Source organism: Sceloporus occidentalis, unplaced genomic scaffold (assembly GCF_023333645.1).
Source record: "Sceloporus occidentalis isolate IW3139 unplaced genomic scaffold, rSceOcc1.0.p SCAF_6, whole genome shotgun sequence".
Taxonomy (NCBI): Eukaryota; Metazoa; Chordata; class Lepidosauria; order Squamata; family Phrynosomatidae; genus Sceloporus; species Sceloporus occidentalis.
The window spans coordinates 64,217,439-64,241,546 of NW_028316986.1; the positions used below are offsets into that span (position 1 = coordinate 64,217,439).

The following is a 24,108-nucleotide window of genomic DNA, read 5'->3' on the forward strand; positions in this document are numbered from 1 at the left end:
GATTGGAATGTAAAGAAAGAGGATACTGAAAGACACAATTGGCTAGTAAACTCGATAGGAGCACTGCATGATGCAGCATGTTCTTGTACACCCCCCTCATCCAATTTTAATACCTTAGATTGAATCTTACAAATACTCTTTTTTTAAAAAAATAAAAGTACCTTCCTTCAAGATCTATTTATCAAACATTTTCTTCTTGTTATATAATTTATATGTTGCTCTTCAAAAGGCAATGGATGCTCCTGCTTTCTCTTCTAGTGGTAACAAGTCTGTATGTCTGCATACATGCATGCACAAATGCACCTTCAAGTGGTGTATGGCCACTCCATTAATTTCATAGGATTTTCTTAGGCAAGGAATACTTAAGAGGTGGTTTTCATAGTTTCTTGCTTTGAAATATAGCCTATAGCACCTGGAATTCACTGGCAGTCTCCCATCCAAATACTAACAAGGGCTAGCCCTGCTTAGCTTCCAAGTTCAGACAAGGTCTGGTGCCTTTAGGGTATTAATCACTAGCTCCATATTTAGGGTATTTAGGTGCACAGTAACAGAAATATAACCAACCAGTTTCCAGGTGTGCGACATAACGCCAGCATCAAGGCAGAGTCAGGGCATGCAGCGTGCAGTCACCACATCCCCACTCCACCCCAATGCTGGCGTTTCTAGCTGGTCTGTTTTGCCCCTAACTTACTAGAATGTGAGACTTCTCTAAGGCACTGATATAGAAAAATCAGATAAATGTGACTGAAATCTTTTGAGTATATGCAGGAGAAAAGAAACCAAAGGGCCCTATAGTATAGACTCACCAGGGGAGTAAAATAGTAATGCACAAAGATTTATATACCTGTAAACCTATAAATCAGACACAAGAAAGCTGAATAGGAATTTTTGGCTAGCATCCATCAGGCTATCAAGTGGTATGTCTGTGAAATACTCTTCTGATTGAAGAGGGGGAAACAACACTTAAAAGCCTATAAGATGACCAAGCTGTGGTTCTCTGCCTAATCTCCATTTTGTTGTGTTTCCAGTTTGCCCTCACCCAGACCTTGAGATTCTAAGCAGTTAACAAGTGTGTATGCACAGTGAACTGTTAAATTAAGACTTCATTAATATCCTATCACAGTAGCAGGTTTATCCTGTCTATTGAAGTCTAACCCAATTAATTTTAGAAGAGCTCTTATACTGCCTGATAAAAGGTGCTTAATCTCAAACTGGGGTTTAGTATTTTAGTATAATTTGTACAGTTTGTGATGCAATCGTATGCATAGCCTGTGCTCCCGTAATTTAATGCCCTAAAACCAGTACTTACAAACGTATGCAGTATAGCCAGCAAAGCTTCAAAAATAGATTTGATGCATAAAGATACAGCATGTCTTCTGTAAAGTTTCTTAGTCCCTGTGTTTTAATGGAGCCTGTCATACCCTATTTGTTAGAAAGAATCTCTTTATATTCAGCAGATGGTTATTACAACCATGCAAAGCTCAAACAAGATATTCAGAATTAAGGTATATTTATATGCATTGCATTATTTAGTTACTGAAAAAGGACATTTTCCTTGGATAACAAATCATCCCTAGCAACGCACTCCTGGTGATAAATAAAGCTCATTTCTCTTGATTAATTCAGGTTCACAAAGGAATCTGGCAGCTTTCCTTCTGATGTTTAGAACAGGGGGAGGAATCTCTGTCCACCCACACACAGCTCAGAGATTCTGTTTCCCAAATGCAGAGAGCGGAAAGCTTACCTATCAGTTTCAAATCTAACTAGGAACTGCAGTTCATTTCTCACATTACTTGACACCAACATAGAATCTTTCTATAATGGAATACCCTTTTGCTTCCTGTCAGTCTTTTTCAACTAAAAATTACTTGGCATTTACTTCATAAAGTATTAGGCACTGATATGTAGAAAATATTATTTCAGAAAGCTGCAAAGGCACTGCTAAATCACACTTATATTGCAATCCCATATACTCAAGTCTTGGTGAGTTCAATGGGATTTATTCCCAGACTATAGTAAACCAGGGGTCCCTTCCCACCATGCAGTTATAGCACTATGATTCCACTTTAACTGCTATGACTGTCTCCTATGGGATCTTGGGATTTGGAATTTCATGAGGTACAGTCAGCTCTCTGTATCCATGGATTCTGCACGCAGATTCAACTCACGATTTGAAAATACTTTTAAATAAAAAATCCCAAAAGCAAACCTTGATTTTGCCAGTTTAAGTAAGGGGCACCTTTTTACTAGGCCATTGCATATAATGGCACTTAAGCATTGATATCCATGGGGAGGGGAGGTGTTCCTGAAACCAAACCCCTGTGGATACCAAGGTCCCACTGTATTTAGAATTCTCTGCATATTTTATATATGTAACATAGGCATGTAGACCAGCGGAGGGCAGTTGTCAGGCTGTCTTGATCTATTATGCTTTTTACTGGAAATCCTTAAATCCACCAATCAGAGCCTGGGCCCCAAAGACATACAACAAGGAGAAAAAATTATGAATCCAGGCATCTGTTCTGAGAACTATAACTGAATGGAGATGACGGTGTTTCCATGCTACTCCTGGTTTATCTCAAGTTGTTAGCTTACCTGCTTACCCTTGATATCTATAGTTACAAAGTGGCCAGCACCAATGATCGTATGGCTTTATTCTAATATGTAAACTTGTATTTTAGAGAACTCTCAAATTCTAATAATTTGCAATTTTTATTTTATTTTGCTATTTTTTTAATGGCACCTAGCAAAATGTGGGCACATCACCAAATTTATGCTTCTACCAAAATGGGCAGTGTTTTCACTGTGATTTGGCGGGACAATGCTACAAACAGATTGCTGGACTAGATGGAGACATATGAGTTGCCCAAGACCCCAGCTGAGTACCAGAAAAAGTCTGGGTCTGAGCCACATATAGCAGACTTCATATTTGACCCAACGTTTACTACTTCAGGAGGGGCGGGGGGAACCCACTGATTTCACAGAAGGAAAACTGCTGAGGCTGTGTGATGAGTAAGTTATTTAAGAAACTTTAAGGTATAGTAAGATTTGAGTCTACAAGTCTCTCTCCTCTGATACTACTTTTGTCTTTCTTCTATAGAATATTTCATAGAGGGTGATCCATTTAAGAACCTGACAGTGCCTCTTCAGGATTTCAGGCACGATTTTTCCCTTGCTCTTCCTGCAGAAGACAGTATTGTACCTTGGATATATAAATCATGTATTTATCCCTGGGCTATAGCCCTTCACATCTGAACTGGATTTCTCAGGAGTTTATCACATGGGAGGAATTTCACTTAATTTCAAATGAAAAGAAAGTGGGGCCAGAATGCATTCACGTGAATTCGCTAGTTCAGCGAATTTACGTGAATTTGAATTGCATTCAAACTGACTTCCCATTGCCTGAAAATAGCTTGCCATTGCCTGATATTGCGTGTGGTAGTCTATCACGCAATAATGTGAAACCCCATGATTGCGTTCAGATTGCCATTGGGTTATACTTCCAATTTCCCTTGTCTGATAAACTCCTCTGTCACCTCCCCTTCAATAAATATATTCTTAAATTAGCTCCCCATTGCCCACACAGATCATCCCATATACATTCTTCAATTACTTTACTCCTCACACCAAATTAAAACTCCTGTTGCATCACCTAAATTTCTCCCTAATTCCTACCCTTACTAGCTCCAAATAAAGTCTCTTTTAATGGCCTGTATCACTACTTCAAAGTCACCTCCATGTAAATATCTTTTAATTATCCCAAATTAATATTTTACGAAGATCACCTCTAAGTCATTTCCCATTAAAATCATTAACAACACAGATCCTGACCCAAATCAATTCCTCTTCCCTTGCCTCAATGCATTCATTTCTCTTGTTTCCAACGCAATAGTTTTTTCCCCAACTCATAACATTTGATTTTACCAGAGGTATGAGCCAAACAGGACTTTACCCCAGACTGTCCGAGTTAAAATAGGACAACCTAATTATCATTCTTCTAACCAATTTAATTTAACCCTTTTATTTCTAATGTTCAAATCATAGCTTCTAGAAATTACTTTTTTAAAACTATCAGCAACATATTTCTGAATGCTGAATTGATTTTGTAAGTGATACCAAGTGCTTAAAGCTTGTTCAGGATCATTGCACCGACCATAGAAGACGCCTCAATCAGATGATAAATAATCCAAATGAGCTATTATAGTCCATCAAATAAACTGCAGTACTTTAAGAAAGCTGTAATTAAGTATGTACACAAATGCCTGCAGTAGATTATGATCTTGTTTATAGCCTAATGCAACACAGGCCAACTAAAAAAAAAAAGTCCTATGGTTTCCCCCTGGGGTTTTTATTTTCAATGGTGGATAAAAACCTTTTAATGGGCTAACAAATCCTAATACTACATGTATTTATGCTGAATTTTAAAAAGCTTTTTAGATGCTGGTAAAATGTTGCCTTTTATTTTGTCTCTTTCCTAGGCATCACTATAGCGGTGCAGGAGGTACGGACCACACCAGGTGACACTCTAAGGGGGGGGGGGTGACACCACTGCTCCCCAAACACCTACCTTTTGGCAGAAACAGGCTGTGGCGTTCACCTGCTTCCCTTTAAAATGCTTTAAGAGATGGTGGGAGTGGAGTTAAGCTCAGTGGGAGGAGAACTGGAGGCCCCAGAATTTTTTTTAAATTAAAATGTCAAATGTCAAAATTTGAGTTTTTAAAAAACGTTTTGAAAAATTTGAATTTTTAAAAAATATTATTTTTAAATTTTCTTTAAAAGCATTACATTTTGATCACATTTTCACTATGTATATGTAAATACATTTAGGTTGTTCACATGATATTGTAATTTGAAGGTAAAATTTTAATTTTGCTGGTTATATCACAACTATTATCATTATATTCAGTGGTATATGAGAACTAGGATTTACAAATAGCATTCATGCAAAAAAGCATTACTAAGGAATTTGTATAGTGTGAAATGAGAGGAGGTCAATGGGGGGGGGGTTGACACCATAAATTACCACATCAGGTGATACCAACCCTAGTGATGCCACTGTTCCTACTGATGCCCAGCCGTTCCTAAACAGCTTTCTCATTTGACTGACTGTGCTTAATTTTATGTGCTCACTTTGTTAGCTTAAACAAATAGTAGAGAAAAAAAAATCTTGAATGAATGAATACTATGTTCCACACATTGATTTAGCAGAGCTCCTTACATACCCATAGATATGGGTACGCCTGAGAGACCTAGGAATTGGAGGCAATTCGTTGCAGTGGTTCCGCTCCTTCCTCTCGGGAAGGTTCCAGAGGGTGATGCTCGGGGACAGAACTTAGTTGTGGTGTTCCTCAAGGTGCCATCTTGTCCCCGATGCTATTTAACATTTATATGAAGCCGCTGGGAGAAATCATCCATGGATATGGGGCTGGGTGTTATCAGTACGCTGATGACACCCAAATATATTTCTCCATGTTCCGGTCATCAGCGACAACGACAGATGGCATCTCTCCCCTCAACCAGAGTCTTCAGGCAGTAATGGATTGGATGAGGGAAAACAAGCTCAAGTTGAAACAGAGGTACTTACAGTGGGGGGGCCCAAACCAGGTATTGGGCTGCAACCTCCAGTCCTAGAGGGGCTCACGTTCTCCTCGAAGGACTGTGTTCGCAGTCTGGGGGTGCTTCTTGACCCGTCGCTTCAGATGAGGAATCGGGTGAATGCAACAGTCAAGAGCGCCTGTTATCAGCTTCAGCTGATACGCCAGCTGCACCCTTTCCTGGAGCGGGGTGACCTCAAAACCGTAGTACATGTGCTGGTAACCTCAAGACTTGATTTTTGCAATGCGTTGTACATGGGGCTCCCCTTGTGCCTAGTCCCGAAACTCCAGTTGGTACAGAATATGGCAGCCAGGTTGGTCACAGGAACAGCAAGGAGTGACCATATAACACCAATACTGAAGTCACTCCACTGGCTGCCTATCAGTTTCCGGGCACAGTACAAGGTGTTGGTTATCACCTTTAGAGCCCTACATGGCTTGGGCCCAACCTATCTAAGGGATCACCTCCTTCCATATAATCCGCCTCGTACACTCAGGTCCCCTCAGAGGAATTTACTACAGCCCTTAAAGACCAGATTGACAGCAACCTCCCAGAGGACATTTTCTGCAGCCACTCCCAATTTATGGAATGGCCTGCCAGATGAGATCTGTCAAATTACCAATCTAGAGAGCTTTAAAAAAGCCATTAAGATGGATCTCTTCCAGCAGGCCTTCCTGGAATAAAATACTCGGCCACAAATAAGTCCTCCCATCTATCGAACTCTGCCCATGGTTTTTATTTGGATTATTCAGATTTTAGCATGTTAGTTTTAATCTTATAGTGTTTAATCTTGTTTTAAGGGGGAGAAATTGTGTATATATGAATGTATTTTAGTCTGTTGTACGCTGCTTTGATTGCTTGGCAAAAAGCGGGATAAAAATAAAAAAATTATTATATAAATTTTATTATTATATGTTCAAACGTCTCTCATGACGTCCAGTGCATATTGGACATATTCCCACTACACTAAGCAGGCTGGAAAAAGCTAAGAATATTCAACATGCACAAATAATATAAATAATAGCTATTTTAATTCATTTTTAAAGTCCCACATGGTTCAGTTCCTGTCATAATGTAGTTACTATTTAGTGATCAATACACTTAAGCCACAGTTTGAAATAATGGATGGATCTCCACTGGCTACTCCAGTGTTCCCCTCATTACCTACACACTCCAGAACAACACCAGGAAGCTATCTACATATGCACCCATTTGTGCAACCCAGCACTGATGATGATCATGATGATGAGTCGCTCCTTCTGAAGTAAAAAAACAGGGAACCCAGCATCACTCATGGCTGGTTGGCTCATTGTGACCTCAGAGAAAGCAACATGCACCAGCAATGGCAGCGTCAGGCAGCACAGTGGGATGTGCATAAAGACAGCTGCTCAGTGCCACTCCCGAGTGCTGAGAATTTTCCTAGAAAATTTGGAACCAATGGAGAGGTTTTTTAAACATGGTTTAAAGGAGGGATGGCATAGGTTTGATGTGGGACTGGCCTTCCCTTGTGGATACAGTCCTCAATCCAATTGGGGCTTTGGTCCTGTTCTTTAGTTTTTCCTCCTTTTGATTCTTCCTGTTTTCTATGTTTCTTTAATACTTTCTCAATCATACCATTACCTGTTTATTAATGTTTCCAAAGTACATTCTTCTCTATCTAATGATACAATAATCAATCATAGGTTCAATATTATTGCTATCTTGTTTGTCTTCCTTTATCCCATTTTAAACTATTCCTCACTTTGTATATTGATTCCATTTTACTCTTTTTTCTTCTTGTCCATAAATATGACCACTAGTTAAAAGAAACATTTTCTACAACAGGAAAATTGTGCATTTTAAATACAGTTTCTTCCTAGTTTTTTATAGAGATATCAAATCAGTTTAAAAATGTGATTTACATAAAGATTGATGGCATGGTAAAGATACTGTGGACCCAAAGAAATGATTTAATAATGAGATATTTCTTTAATAAATACCATCTCTCACCACTTGAGGGCACATCCAAACAATATAATCAGTGGGTATAACACAACTTATATGACAAATCAATCTGTGGTACTTTCCTATATTCAGATATAATGAAATAATTAAGCCAAAGTTTATTTTCCATATAGGTAGTGAAACAAACAGGAGCCCATAGTATAATTTAAAATTAGGATTTTTTTTTCTATGATAAAATGTTTATGGTATTTACACCAAGCTCAGGAAAACAATTGTTAAAATCTGAGTGAGGGATGGACTGTTGCCATTGACATATGCAATGGGGAGAGACAGGATAGAAAACATTTTTTAAAAAACTCATTAAATATTTACTCTTCCAGGATGATGAGTGAAATACTTTTTAAAGCAATGTTTCAAAATAATATTGTTGCATTCAATTCAGGCTGCAGATCAGATAAAAGAGGGCCATACTGTCCAAAACAATTGTAAATATAATCACAGGACCCTGGAAGAGTGACTCAAATAAAACTAAATGCATGTCAAGTGGTGCATTATCTGTCTCCTAACATCTTGAGTTCAGCTGCAGGGATTTTTGCTGTAACATTTTATAATTTAATAAGGATGAATGGGAACACTTTGCCAATAAACACAGTTTACACCAGTAAAAAAACTGTGTTGTAAAAAATATTTTATATAGTTCCAGATGCCACTCATCAGATTAAAAAGGGGAGGTTAGTTTGTGATGACTGCTGTTCTTTAATAACCTTGTAACAGCTGCAACATTGCTTATGGAAATTGGTAGTGGAAAAATTCAAGTGTGGATTTGTAAAAATTCATGGGTAAAATCATAGGGAGAAAAGAGAATAGAGATTAGGTTGCAGCTGGGTTGGAAACAATAGGATGATGCCTGAATTGTTTATCTGAGATGGGAGTCACCATAGATAAAATCAGCTCAGAAATGCTGTAACAAGTACACATGCTTGAAGGGAAAAAAAATGAAAAAATATATTATATATAGTAACAGCAGCATGCATAGTGTATGCAAGAAAATGGAAAAATTATGATAATCCTACCATTGAAGATTGGCTGGTTAAATTATATGATAAATTGACAGGACTGATCAAAGAGGGTAAAATACCTAACTTAGAAGAAAATTGGACAGAGACAGTACAGTTTTGGAAGGAAAACTGGGGGAGTACCTCAGTAAAACTGGGGGAGTACCTCAGTCCATTTTCTGGAAAATTGAAGTATAATGGAAAATAGTAAAAAAGAAGAAGAAGAAGAAGGAGGAGGAGGAGGAGGAGGAGGAGGAGGAGGAGGAGCAGGGACATAGCCAGGATTTTAGGAAGGGGGGGGGGGGTCCAGACTAAGTGCCACCATTATAATGGGGCTTGGGCGCAGCGGCGCAGCAGCACACACCATTCATTTTTCTAATGGGAGGGGGGGTCCGGACCCCAAGAACCCCCCCTTGGCTACGTCCCTGGGAGGCGGAGGATAAAAGGATGGTTTATGTTAATGAGAATTATTACTATAGCAGTCTGTTAGGAAAAAAATAGAGTAAAAGCTAAAAGTTGTAAAGTAATAAACCAGATGGATGGGAAGAGGAAGTCATTTGTAAATAATGTGTATATGTTTTTTAGTTTTGGATTATATGTGATTGTTGTTGTCAATGTGTTTAATGTCTAATGTGTAGAACTGTTAGGTTCAGCAAGTAGAAAAGAGATGCATGTGTTTAGGCAATAAAAAGTATTTGGAAAAAAAATGCTGTAACAAGGAAAGCAGTTAAGACAAGCACTTCACTGAGCTGACTCTGATATTCATGCAGTAATGCTATTCCAGAGTGAATATCTGGGAAAACAGCTATCCCATTTTAAGATTCATGACATAGCAATGTAGTAATGCTTACAGGTTGCCTGACTAATGTTCCTGTTTCACTGCTGGCATCTACCTCAACTTCAGTCTGTATCCTTTCTTATAGTTCATTAGTTACACTTATATCCTGCCTTTCTTACAATAAGTTCAGGAGAGAATGTAAGGATCTTTTCCCCTTTCCTATTTTATCTGCACACAAAAAAATATGTGAGGTAGGTCAAGCTGAGAAAAAGAAAGTGGATGACTTGAGGTCTTTTGTGAACTTTATGGCTCAGTGGGATTGAAACCTGGCTCTCTCCAATCCAGCACTATAAGCAGTGCACCTGGGGGGGGGGGGGGGGGAGGGGGGCACAACAGAGGAGTGAACATCACCCCATTCATCAGTTCACCTTGTAATGTTGATCTACATTTAGCAAGATATGTCATCTATTTATTTGCTGTAGGACCTTTAGTTAGAAGCACCTACAGATTCTTTGAATGTCAGAAAAATATACTCTTCTTAAAATTTTGCAAAACCTCTTTAACAAATAGGGATGTTAAAATGCTTTGAAGTCTTCGATGTGGACCACAATGAAGTACTGAGAATGCAAAGGGATCTTGCAGCACATTTGAGTCTAAATGAAAGAAAGAAGCTGGTAGCAAGTAGACTTGATCCTACTTCCTCAGATGCATGGGGAATGTCTTTGGATTCTACCATCAATGAAGTACTAAGAACAGTATGTATTTAATGTTCAATTACAGTTTATTTGTTAGCCTTTTTTTACTGCAGAACATTATTATTTCTACCCTCTCACATATTTGGTGTTAAAAATTATTCTGTTACAAGAGAACAGGACTGATGGATTCATCAGGATTGCTGCTATTATAATGAATCATTAATATTCTAATTAATTTTTTATGATGATGAATAATGCATACAAAATGATGACCCACTGAAAATAAAACATTAGTCTGCACCATATGGGAGATGATATATTTAATTAAAAGTGTTCTGAGGAAATCTGAAGGGAGAAAATGTTACTATCTCAATTCTAATCCTTTTGGAGGGTCTTATATTCAAGATAGATAGATAGATAGATAGATAGATAGATAGATAGATAGATTGATTGATTGATTGATTCAGCACCTACATCCAACCCAACTCCCTGCCTGAGATAGCTATTTATTTTCTGGTGGAATGACTTTTCTCTCAGCTTTTCTGTGGTCAGCAAGAATGAGGGGACGGATAAGGAATACCCAAGCAATCTCATGGCTCCATTCCTCCAGCCACCCACAGAAAGACAAGAGTGTCCTCCTGGACCTTCCAGAGGTCCTCCAAACATCCAGGAGGGTGGCATCAACTTCCTGCAGCCAGTTGGCTGCCTAGCTGTCACCATCTACTACCTTCCATACTTTCTTCACCACTGAATGGCCAAGGGGAGGGATACCAAACCAGAAAATAGGAAAGTGAAGCATGTAAGGTGGGGTTGGGGACAAGGCCTAACTATGATCTACTAGTGTGATGCAGGATCTCTGCCATTATTTTAGGTGCATCCAAAAACTTGGCTACAGTGAGAATTGTTTTACTGTGGAAGATTCCCATCTCATGACCCAACCCTTTTCATAGTCAGCTGAATGGACTTGATAACTGGTGATTGTTTGCTTAAAGATCATAAACACCTCTCTTTATTTGTATCAAGTAATTTATTTAAGAACTATCCAGTAAAGCCAGTCCCAAATACCAAGTAATGAGACTGACAGTTCAAAAAAAATATCTGAAAACCATTTCAACACATAGATATCTCCATCAAATGTTCTTTCCTATGGGAAACACTGCATGGTACAAATACCTCAATTGCAGTAAGACATTTCTGGAGGCCAACACACTAAATGTTTATAATTTCCACTGAAGTGAATGAGAATTAAGCAGTCTAACCATACACAGTGCTGCATCCTGAATGGATAGAATACAGTTATTCTTCACTGTTAATACACTGGTACCACCTGCTTGCTGCATCTGGCTAGGTATTAAGATGCAGTGACACATCTGGAAGGCAAAATATCAGCAGGATAAGATTTATTTGACTTAACCTCACTCTTCATTCTGAATGTTTTCAACAGGCAGAAATAATTTATCAATCCCAAAAAGGAAATGATAAATTTCTACACACATCCACCAATGAGGTACCAAGAATGCAGTTATCTCTTAAACAGAATTAATGAATACAGGGTTGCATCCAGTAGTGCCCGTCTGTCAATGGAATGATGTCCACCAGCGGAATCTCTATGTACTCCCAAAAATATGCTTTGGAGAACTGGAAGACTCCAGATTTTAGGAGGAAGCACAAAAGCTTTAGGGGCAGAGAAAAGACAAATTCTGTCACACAAGATGAAATCCTCTTAGATTTCACTTATACATTCTAGACATTTTAATTAAAAAAAACAATAAAAAAAGAAAATGTATTAAAACAGAACCAAACCCAGAAATAAATAAATTTTGCCCTTTGGGTTTTGGGAGGGTGTATATCAGCCTACTACAGATTACATAAAGAATGCAGTTCATCTTGCCTCCTAGTAACATTTAATCTGTATCCCAAAGGGAAACATTCCAACAAGAGGAAGAGGGCTGGCAGGTTAATAATGTTTAAAACAGCATTAGAACAAGACAGCTTGTGGTACCTTGGAATTTGAAGTGGATTCCAAGAAGCAAAGCCTGTTGCCAAATCCTTCCGCAGCAAGGCACAATTTCTGTTGCTCTTTGTGAACAGTAGCAGTGCACTGAAGAACCACTTCATCATCCTGTCAAAGCACAGACACACACAAAATGAACATGGTTAAGGCTCATACACTGCAGAACTTTAGGCAATATTTCCAAATACATGGCTGAAGTCAGACATGAAGAGGAGAAATGTGAATCCCAGAATTGCTTTTATTTACTTCATCAAGACTTTGAACAAGCTTGAATGATTTAGACCTGTAGCAATGCAGTCACGTCTATCAATATCTAAATGAAAAACAAATCCCCATATATAAGTACAGTGGTATACTGAAATTTTATTCACAGTAAAACAACTAAAATCATCTGAAGTACAGAAATTAGTTTATCCCTATGATAAACTAGTAATCTGCTACATGGGGGAAACTGCTGTCTCCATATCTAGTTTATGCTGACTGTTGGGAGAAAGGCAGGAAACTTTTCGCATGCAACAAGTGCTCTTTATCAAATTCATTTTGAAACAGCTTCAGGCAGCATTTTAAAGAGATTGTGGGGCTCTACAGATGGGTGGTGGGACACCGCCCCTTTTTGCCCCAGATTGGTGCCACAGCAGCCGCATGCAACAGCACCAATCCACTCCCTGTAGGGAGCAAAAAGAAGCTGCGCCAGGAGGCCACGATGACACACTTTCTGTGCAGTGTTGTTTGGACACTGCTTCTGAGGTACATCATCATGACATGCACCATGTGGATGGGCACATGCCAAGATGGCACCCAGGCGGTGCAGAGAGGGCTTCAGCGTGCAGACGCTCAGCCCTCACCAAGCATATAGGCCAGCACAAAGTGCCTGTCTGTACTGCCCTTGTCTCTCCATGACAATCTGATCATTTGCTACATTCCTATGATCCTTCCGAAATGAAAGGCACTTGAATTTGCATAAAATTACTCTGGACAATATTTTAGACACCTCATAAAGATGTGTATTGTGAGAGGGTTTTTTTCTTTGTATGTTTGTTGGTTTAGTCCTTTAATGTAATCCTTAACACTGTGCATACAGTCTTCACTGCTGCAGCATGCCAAACATGTTTCAAAAAGCTTTCCATTATATAACCCCCCTTCCCCCAGTATTATTTTGCACTAATTTATTGGTCTGTTATGTTTGTACTTCATTTTCTGTTTTCTCAGAGAATTATTTGAAGTCTCAGAAGTACAAATGATGACGTTGTGGCTTTCTAAATATGATCTATGAACTTTATAACAGAACAAAAAATTGAATTTGGTCTTCTCACATCAAAACACAGGACGTCAGTGACTTAACTGCACAGATTCTCTTGTGCATTTCTATTGCCATCTTTTTTCCAATTCAGATTATGCTTTACTTGTTCTAGGACTCCAAAGCTCTTAGATAAGTACATACTCAGTGGTGGACCATGTTATTTCTAACCACTAGTCACAGAGGCTGGTAGCTCTGAGACTAGCAAGGTCAACACCAATCTGTTTTAGGATTTTGAAACTTTATAAAAACTGTTCAAGGTGCTGAACCTTTTTTGAGGATCACTGATAAAATTCTGTAGATTTAATGCATAGTCTTACTATTATATGTTATAATTTTACCTCTACAGACACATCGCCAAGTCATTGCCAATTTACAGCAACCCTAAGGCAAACCTATCATAGGGATATTTTGTTCAGAGGGGGTTTGCCTTTGACTTCCTCTGAGGCTGAGAGTATACCTTGCTGAGGTCAACCAATGATTCCCATGGTTCAGTGGGAATTCAAATCTTGGTTTCCAGTCATAGTCCACAGCTCATACCACTACATCACATTGGCTCTCCAGTATCTAAAAGTTAAATAGATTTTCTTTTCAAAAGCCAAATCGGAAAATTGTCCGTTTAGCTTTTTTTTTTTTTAAATTCAACAGATTATTGAAAATAAAACCAAGGAAACAATAACGTTTTCTTTGAAGAAAAATACAGAAATGAAATTTAGGAATGTCTGAAATTTTGGACACAACTATCTGCTCTTTCCCTTTATACTATTTATTCTAAGCCTTTTTAATGTGTTTATAAAAATATACACTATATCATGTTAAACATAGAATTATCTTCCTATATCAGTTCAATTTGCATATTATTTTTGAAGTAAAAAGTGATGCTCTCCATTCCCACTAGTTTACATAAGTAATTTTAAACTCCATATTCTGACATGTATATGCATTTTAGTCTCATGGAATCATAGAGTTGGAAGAGACCATAACAACAACAACAACAATTTTTATTTATATATACTGCTTCTTCCAAGGATTGAAGCGGGATTACAACATTAAAAATACAGTACAATTCAACACACGATAAAATCCTAATACTGGATTATGCATCCCTATTAGTTCCTTAAAAAATCCAAACATCAGATCATTATGTCCTCATAATCAGGGTGGAACCTTGAATGTGATTTCGATACAAAATCCAGTGGGTAGGCTCGCCAGAAGAGATCCGTCTTGAGTGCCTTCTTAAAAGCATCTAAAGTGGTGATAAGATGGATCTCCTCCAGCAGGCTATTCCATAACCTAGGGCTGGCGGCAGTGAATGCTTTATGGGAAGTTGTGGTTAATCGAGTGTTACAATATTCCAGCAAATTCTTCCCAGATGTTCTAAGTGTGCGGGGCGGATTATGTAGGAAAGGCATTCCCATAAGTAGCTCGGGCCTGAGCCATGCAGGGCTTTAAAGGTAATAACCAACACCTTGTATTGTGCCTGGAAGCTAATTGGAAGCCAGTGAAGAGATTTTAGTGCTGGTGTTATATGTTCAGACCTGGGGCCATCTAGTCCAACCCCCAGCCACACAGGAACTCACAATCAAAGCACCCTTGACAGATAACCATCCACCCTCTCCTTTAAAACTTCCAAAGAAGGAGACTCCACTACACTCTGAGGGAGTGTGTTCCACTGTCGAACATCCCTTACTGTCAGGACGTTCCTCCTAATGTTGAGGTAAAATCTCTTTTCCTGTAGCTTGCATCCATTGTTCCTGGTCCTATTCTCTGGAGCAGCAGAAAATAAGCTTGCTCTAACCTCAATATGATGCCGCTTCAAGTTATACAGGGCTATCATATCACCTTTAACCATCTTTTTTCTGGGCTAAACATACCCAGCTCCCTACATTTCTCCTCATAGGACATGGTTTCCAGACCTTTCACCATTTTAGCCACCCTCCTTTCGACATACTACAGCTTGCCAACATCCTTTTTGAATTGTAGTGCCCAGAACTGGACACAGTATTCCAAGTGAGGCCTGACTGAAGCAGAATAGAGTGGCACTATTACTTCCTTAATCTAGACACTATACTTCTATTGATGCAGCCTAGAATCACATTGGCCTTTTTAGCTGCCGCATCACACTGTTGACTCATGCTCAACCTGTGGTCTACTACGACTCCTAGATCCCTTTCACGTGTTGTTTTGTTAAGCCAGGTGTCCCCCATCCTGTATCTATGCATTTCATTCTTTCTGCCTAAGTGCAGTACCATACATTTCTCCCTCAATACATTCAAGTCATTTTGAATTTTGATCCTTTCCTCTGGCGTATTAGCTGCTCCTCCTAATTTGGCGTCATCTGCAAATTAGATAAGCATGCCCTCTATGCTTTCATCCAAGTCGTTCAAAAAGATATTGAATAGCACTAGGCCCAGGACAGAACTTTGTGGCACCCCACTGGTCACTTCTTCCAGGATGAAGAGGAGCCATTGCTGAGCACCCTTTGGGTTTGGCCAGTCAACCAATTACTAATCCACCTAACAGTTGCATTGTCTAGCCCACATTTTACTAGCTTGTTTGCAAGAATATCATGGAGGACCTTGTCAAAGGCTTTACTGAAATAAAGATATGCTATGTCTACCAAGCTGGTAATTTTATCCAAAAAAATGGATTAGATTAGTCTGGCATGACTTGTTTTTGAGAAACCATGCTGACTTTTTGTAATTATGTAGTTCCCTTCTAAATGTTCACAGACTCTCTATTTAATGATCTGCTCTAGAATCTTTCCTGGTATTGATGTCAGACTAACCGGGTGATAATTGGTGGGATCCTCTTTTTTCCCCATCCTTTTTGAAGATGGGGACAACATTTGTTCTTCCCCAGTCTGCTGAGACTTCTCCTGTTCTCCAGAAATTCTCAAAGATTATTGCCAATGGCTCTGAAATTACATTTGCCAAATCTTTTAATACCCTTGGATGCAATCTATCTGGTCCCGGAGACTTAAATTCATTTAGATTAATGAGATATTCCTGTACTACTACTTTACTTATTCTGTGCTGCATTTCCCCTATTGTGTCCTCTGCTCCATTTTCCTCAGGTTGAGCACCCTTTCCTTTTCTGAGAAGACTGAGGTGAGGAAAGTATTGAGTAGTTCTACCTTTTCTCTGATTTTACAGTGTCTCCACTCTTTAAAATCATAATGATGTGAAAAACTGGTGCTGCCTGGGTTTCATACATTTTTTTGCAGGACATTTAGCTGGATACATCATTTTATAGCTCCATTCCTCTTAAATTATTCAGATCCCAAACATTGTGAGTGAAAGTGTTATTATTTGTTTCCTGGCTGCTCTTCATAAAATATGACATTCCTCAGCTACCAGGGAGTGTACTGCATTATACTGTGCATTCGCAAAGCATCGCTCTCTTTCTGCAAGAATAGTAATTAAATTACAATATGAAAGGACACATAATACAAATTCTTGATGAATGACAGAGCTGCAAACCTGCCAGGTACTAAGAGGTTATAAAGTCACATGGCTATCTCTATTTCCTTGAACTCCTTAAAAACAAAGTGCCAAAATTATTGGGCTATCTCAGGTAGAGAGTCCTGCCAAATCTCAAAAGGTCCAAGTCCCAGTGTTAGTTAGTTAGTTAGTTAGTTATTTTGGCAACCAATGCTCTAATATTATTTGCTATGCTAGGACTTCCTTCCCCACCCCTCATTGCCTGAAACTTCCCAACCAAATCTGAGCCACCATGATCTCTCTCAAAAGTAAGAGACTGCCCTTTTCTGCCCACTGAAAGCCAACAAACAAAAGTTTCTGAGCAATACAGACCCCAGCCACTTCCTTCTGCCACTCTCTTTTCCTCCTTTTCCCCCCTTCCCCAATACATTGCCTAAGTCTGCTTAACATTCCTCTCTTTTTGAAGTAGCGGAAACACAGGTGGAGCAGTGCTTCTCAGACTTCTGGCATGCTCTCAACTCTTGTGGCTTGCAAGCAAGTAGCAGTACTACTGAGGAACATGGACCAACTATAGTTTTTTGTGGGTTTTCCAGGCTATGTAGCCATATTCTAGAAGAGTTTATTCCTGACGTTCCACCAGCATCTGTGGCTGACATCTTCATAGACCAACTATTTCCAAAAAATCACATAACCAGGAGACGTTTCTTCTGAGTCCACCTATTCTCTGGTCTTTCAAAAGCTTATATGGTCCCCAAAAGGACCATTCCTGCTGCTCCAGCTTTTAGGAGAGGAAGCATTGTGAGGGCATGATGGGAATATATTGTGTTGCAAATGTAACAAAAAAAAAAAGCTAAGGGCTGTGGGTGGGATACGAAGGGAGAAAGTTTCAGAAAGAAAATAATGAGCACATCTGCGGAAAAGAAAAGAAATATGGGGATATAATTCCTGCTTCCACTTTCAGCCTAAATGTTTAGTCCATTGCAACATCCAATCAGAGTGAGCCCGGCATCAGCCAATGGCAGTTTAGCTAGGAAAAGGTGGAGGCTACTCTCAGGAGCGGATATAAATAGGCTGGGAAAGGGACCAGATAGGGGCAGAGCTATGAGTTATTAGATCCTGAGGGGTTTTAACAGCCAAGGTAGCTGAGATACACTGCTGAAAGGGGCAGTTGGAAGGGTTTTTAGTATCCAGGTTGGCCTTAAAAGAGGTCAAGTGTGGAAATTGAATTGGTCTGGCTGGTAAAGTCAGAAAGTAGAAAACAATGTTTTAAAGCTTAGACTCTAGTCAAAAGTCTTATAGGAAACTGTAAACTAGAGACCACTTATAGAATATAGTAACAGATACTGTCAATCTTTGTAACTTTTTAAGCAAATAAACACCATGTCAACTCTAAATACCAACCATAAGAAAGATGCTGTAAACAACTATCTTGTAAATAAAGCTTTCTCTTTTTTGGCTCAACATAAATCAAATCCTACCAGGGATTAATAATATTTTTATTGCTGAGAACACTCAAAACAGTGAGTGCTCTGTCTTCCTAAAGAGTGGCCCCTGAGAAAGGACAAGTGTAGAAGGAACTCAAGGGAGAGATCTGAGTTCAAGGGTCTTGCCACACAATTTCAAGAAAAGCAGTGGGATGGAATTTTTAAAAAACTAATCAGGGTGTTTAGAATGAAAATCTCACAGGGAACCCCATCAGTTATTGGTGGCAGCTAGGGAAGTAGCCATCATATATAGGTGGCAGCGATGGGCTAAAAAGACCCATTGTGCTGCCATTGGAGAAAATTAGTTGGGTGAGTGAGACTCACAGTGGCATATGAGGATATAATTCCTGCTTCTGCATTTAGCCTAAATGTTCAGTCCATTGCAAAAGCTGATATTCCCCATTTTAACTGTGTGAGTCTCAGTCAAGACAACTTGAATTACTCCATTGGGCTGCAGAAGGAGAGCAAGAGAGGAAACACAAACCCTCCTTCCTTGTCAGACACTGTGAAATAAGTATGGTTCAGACCATTAATTGCAAGAAGAATTGGGGAGGAAAAATAAAGAGAGACATTTACATCACTACTTGACAGTGCCCTGTGCCCGTATAAAATGTTGTGCCAAGCATGATTCAGTGCCAAGTTGTCGTGGACACACTGATGTGCTCACCAAAAATATTAGGAGGTTTTAGGCATGTAAATCTTTGGCCATTTCTTCTAACTAGGTGTGGCAGGCCCGCAAGGCCCACTGGCAGTCGTTGTCTTCCAGCCTGACTACATGGGTTGACAATAGGGAATTAGGCATAGCATCGTAAATACTGACTTAACAAACTTTATTCGCCTCACGAACAACAACGTTCTAGGAACAGTTACTTCACAGTCTCTCTTTAACTCGAGACTTCCAAGACCACCTATAAACTGGAGATCCTGTGTCCACCTTCGGCTTTAGTTGCCTCCCAACTCCCTCCTGTCTGGTGAGGAACCAACACCAGCCCCAGATATTCCAAACAATGGTGCTGGGTTCCAATAGGACAGGCGGAGGTCCACGTCTTGGGGCGTTTGTCTCTCACGTGGAGCTTGGGAATACTTTCCCAGAAACCCCTCAACTAAGGGATCTCTCTAACCCTCAGACCCCACGCTACCACTCCTCGACCTGCCACCTGCCAAAGAGGCTGACCAGCTGTCCCAGGTCCACCTCACTTCTTCTATACTTGCCCTCATGTGTCTGCCTTCTTCCTGCTCCTTTTTCCGCATTCCCCTCTTCTGGCTCCCTCACCCTCCTCTTTTATGCTCCTCTCCTCCAACCCTGCCTCTAGCTCCCCCTCCTTTGTGTCCGATCCAACCACCCTTCACCCCCTTCCCCTGGGTCTTGTAGTCCTCTGGTTAGTCTTGTCTTTCTCCGAAGTTGCTGGCGAGGGACAACCCAATCTGCCACCGGCTCCTTCACACTAGGGTTTATCAGCACTTGAAAACATGTTGTTCAGCCATTATTTAACATTTTAAAAAAATATTCTTTCGATCCCTACTTTACTGAGACCTTGGTGAAGTGCCATGAAGGGCTAGAAATTTATATCTGGTTTAGTGATTCATAAGAGGTATCGGCCTGGTTTATCAGCTCTGTTCTATCAGAGTGTGGAAGACACGTTTTTTATACCAGTCATATATTCTGGGGGTCTAGAAGGGCTAAAAGCCCAAATATAAAAAATGCACTTGTGTTTTTCTCTTTTCCCCTTACACCAGGAAGCACTAAAGTACTAAAGCATTGCATAAATTCAGCAGCAACTCAGACTGAGCATTGAGAAAATCAAGGATGGAGTGTATCTGACTCCTCTGGATCATAGTGATGTGACACACCAAAGAAAGATCAGTTACATTCTTATTTATATTTCTATATTTGAAATATTTATAGGCTACCTTTAAGGTTAGAAGCCCTTCCAAGGTGGCTCCCAAAGTAAAATATGAGAAACAGTCATTTCAATTATGCATAACAACTAGTGTTGATAATGTAAACAGAAATACTGAATCCAGTAAAATCTATAAACCAATAAATAACTGCAACTAAAACCATCAGCAGCTTATAAACCCAATCTTAAGAAAAGTCCACAGAAAAAAATATTTTAAAGCTTTTCTAAAGTGTATGTCATACTCCGATTGGCAATGCATTTCACAAATGTAGACACTATAGAGAAAGCATTCTCCCTAGTGCCCCTATCCTGCTCTCACTGGTGTACATGTGAGAAGGACCTCTGCTGCTGAGCTTAATGTGTGGGCAGGATTATATAATGTATGGGAGTGATTCTCAAACTCTGGTCCTTCTGATGTTTTGAATTTCATCATCCAGGAGCCACAAACACTGATCTAGATGAAGTTGATTCCCTAAGTAATATCATCCCAAAATCTTTGGAGCCGTGAAGGGTGTGTAAAGCACTGAATGCTCTGCTCAGAAATGTACATGCACTCAGTGAAACTGATGTAGTATAGTTGTTGCATGATGTGACCTGAAGCCCACTCCTAATACTCAGGCAACCATATACCATACCAGATTAAGGAGTTTCTCACACTAGCGAGATCCCACAGGAAAAGGGGATTTAAACAAGAGTTAAATTAGAGAAAGCCCGGAAATGCCCGACATTTATCACACAACATCACTGTTAATGTGAAATAACACAAAGTTAAACCAAAGTTAAACTGGAAGAAAACAGCAGCTTTTTACTTTCAGGAAATTCCAAAAGTAAAAAGGTGATGTTTTTCTCCACTTTAACTTCTGTTTAACTTTGCGTTATTTCACTTTACCAGCAATTTGGTGTGATAAATTTCCTGAATTTGTAGATTCTGTTTAAATTCAAATTTAACTTAACTCTCATTTAAACCCTGTTTTCCCGCTCTAAGTCTCTGAACCATCTTTAAAGGCAACCCTAAGTAGCCTGTTTTACAGTTGTCCAGTCTCAAGGTTACTAGTACACAGATACCTGAGACAAAAGCCCAAAACAGATGGTCCAAATAGAGTGGCTTCCAGCAACTTCGAGAGCATATCGTACAGATGATACACACCCATGAAGTGGCCAGAAACCACTCCGAGGCTGCCTAAGCTGGCCTGAAGCCACCAGCAAAAGGAGCAGTAAAGAAAAGTCACTCTTGCTGGTGGCTCATTTGGGACTACAGCGGCACCCCACTTCAAGAGCAAGCCACCCAGTTGCCACTTCCCAGGCCAATTGTGGCTTGAGTGTGGCTGAAGCTGCCAGAGGCTGCTCCTAGCCACCCATCTGCTGAGCCCCAAAGTCACATTGCCCCAAATAGAGCTACAGCTGCTGTAACAGGCTAAGTTGTTAAAAAGCACTTCAGGCTACCACTGCCACCTGACTTTCTTCAGTTAGTACACATCCAGAGGAACTCCCAAACTGAGATGGGGGAGGGGGGAAGAGTACACCCTCATCTCAGCTATAAAACTCTACCCTGAGTAGGGATGCCATGCCAGTCTTTGATAATTTTGTTCTCAATGGCCCCATACAGGCCTGTTACAGACTGCCAAAATAAAGCTGCTTCGGGTCTCTTTGGAGGTATGCTGTTTCAATGATGCATGCATCCTAAGAGTCCAGAAGCTGCACCAAAGCTGCGCTCCAGTCCTTAGGACCGGATCGTGGCTTTGACGCGGCTTCTGGACTCTTAGGACGCATGCATCACTTAAACAGCATACCTCCAAAGTGACTCAAAGCAGCTTTATTTTGGCCTGTCTGTATGGGGCCAATGAAAAGAATGAATGATCTGTTCCATTTTCTCCCTACTATGAGAACATCTTTGAAAACTAGGCAGTTTTAAAAGATACTATCATAGTTCAGGACTTATCTGGAGAAGCAGCAAGGAGGAAAAGGTCTAGTCCCCTCACTGGACCTTTGAGTTTGTCCCCCCTCAAGACTCATTGTTTCCCTGTGTCTTTCATTTTCTGGCTTTGAAATGCTTGTCCTTCAAAATCACAAGAAGCCTCTTTCTCCTTTGAGTTTTCTTATATTTCTGCATGCTCTAAAGTTGCCAGCCAATATGAGCATGAGTAATTTTCCTCAGTATATCGTTTCAGGGTTAAACATACTACTGGTGAGCCTGTGAAGAGTGGGAAAGGGGACACAGTTTTTATTTTTATATATACTATTAAATATTGCTATGAAGGGCTGACTGTATTCTGCCTTGTGTGGTGTGACCTTTTGACCTTATTTTTGGGGAGAACATTCTTTCCTTCGTTTAATGTTCAGCCAAAAATATATTTCTACCCAATTGGGTGAATACTTCATATATATCCCAGTGTGCTCTGACCCACATATGTTTATGCCAGGTAATGGAATCCACACATAGTGACTGATCTCCAAAACAATCATTTGATGCTTCTAGGATATAGGGCAGGATATAAAAATGTTAATAAACAGAATAAAAATAAAACTTAAACCAAAAGCACTGGCAAGAAAACATTCAAAATGTGTATATACTGCACTGCACAGATCAGCTTTTAAAGAAATGATTGTTTCACCTGCTGTCATGTTACATCATACATATACTTTCCTGCAGCTTGCACAGTTCACAGTGCAGAGTGACTATGACTGTACTGCACAAACATGAATGCCAATGATTTATATTTACGCTCATACTTATACACTTAGGTAGTGGTTCTAAGTGAAGGCCAGGCTTGCTGCCTTGAGTCTGCCCCTGAAACCATCCAACTCTGCTGATTGGCTGGTTTAAATTTAGCAGCTTCTAGTGTCCCAGGAAGCTACACGAGTATAAGAAGAGAAAGCTACCGGCCACAGCACAGTTGCACAAAATATATCTCTGATAAGCAGGGATGGGGGTCTTGCAGTGGACACACCATTCTGGAAGCTACACAAAACCAGTTGTCTAAGAATATATGGGCATAAGAAGAACCAAGCGGAATCAAAGCAAAGGCTTATGTAAGTGAAGTATTCTGTTACCACAGTAGTTAAACACATACCTATGGGAATCCATTAATGTCATAATATCTTCACACTTCTCATCTCCAGCAGCTGACACATAGAGGCATATTGCCTCTGGTACAGGAAAAATATATATATCTGTCGTGGCTGCTAGTGAAGGACAACTCTATATTCTATGGATTTTTCCAACCCATTTTTGAAACCTCCAATTGGCCAACCCATTGATTATCCTAATTGCTGATCATGTGTGACATAGTTTAAAAGTCTCAATCTCAATATAGATCTGGGGGGACCCCACTAGTTACTTTTCTCCATTGATAAAATGAATCTAAGCAAAAACTGTATCGTTCTCCAGATGCTCATTGATTAGGGATGCAAAGAACATTTATAAATGCTGAGTATGAGTATCTCACCATGTCAAAATGTCAAAATACTCCAGTGAAAATAATTCTAAATCACTCAGAGGATTGTGTTGGATGTTTTTTTGTTTTGTTTTGTTTTTTGTTTTGTTTGTTTTGGTCCCTGCATGAGAGGCTTTTTTGCCATAAACAAGATTAACAAAATATACACTTTACCCAAGAGGATGTGAAATGCAAAAAAAAAAAAAAATCAAAATCATCAGACTACTTTCATAAACTAAAAGGAAAAATGATTCATAGAGCATGTCTCTCTTAAGATGATGAGAGGAGTACCAGGAGAAAGCCAAGACGATAGATAGATAGATAGATAGATAGATAGGCAGACGAACAGGCAGGAATTCATACATAGGAAACTCCTGACTCCACATAGATACAAATAAGTCCAATGGTCACCAGTGTTTCCAGGTCAGTGGGGCAGGAAGTTTTATTCTGAGCTCAAAGGAGAGAGAC

General features: G+C 39.7%; 1 protein-coding gene across 1 annotated transcript in view; it reads right to left on the minus strand.

The window, feature by feature from the left end:
• RYR2 (ryanodine receptor 2) overlaps positions 1 to 24,108 on the minus strand; it is a 421,553-nt gene that overhangs the window by 308,744 nt on the left and 88,701 nt on the right. Inside the window, exon 2 of the mRNA XM_089529854.1 lies at positions 12,070 to 12,189. Coding sequence (XP_089385980.1) covers positions 12,070 to 12,189 — 120 coding nt within the window. The remainder of the gene's footprint in view (positions 1 to 12,069; positions 12,190 to 24,108) is intronic.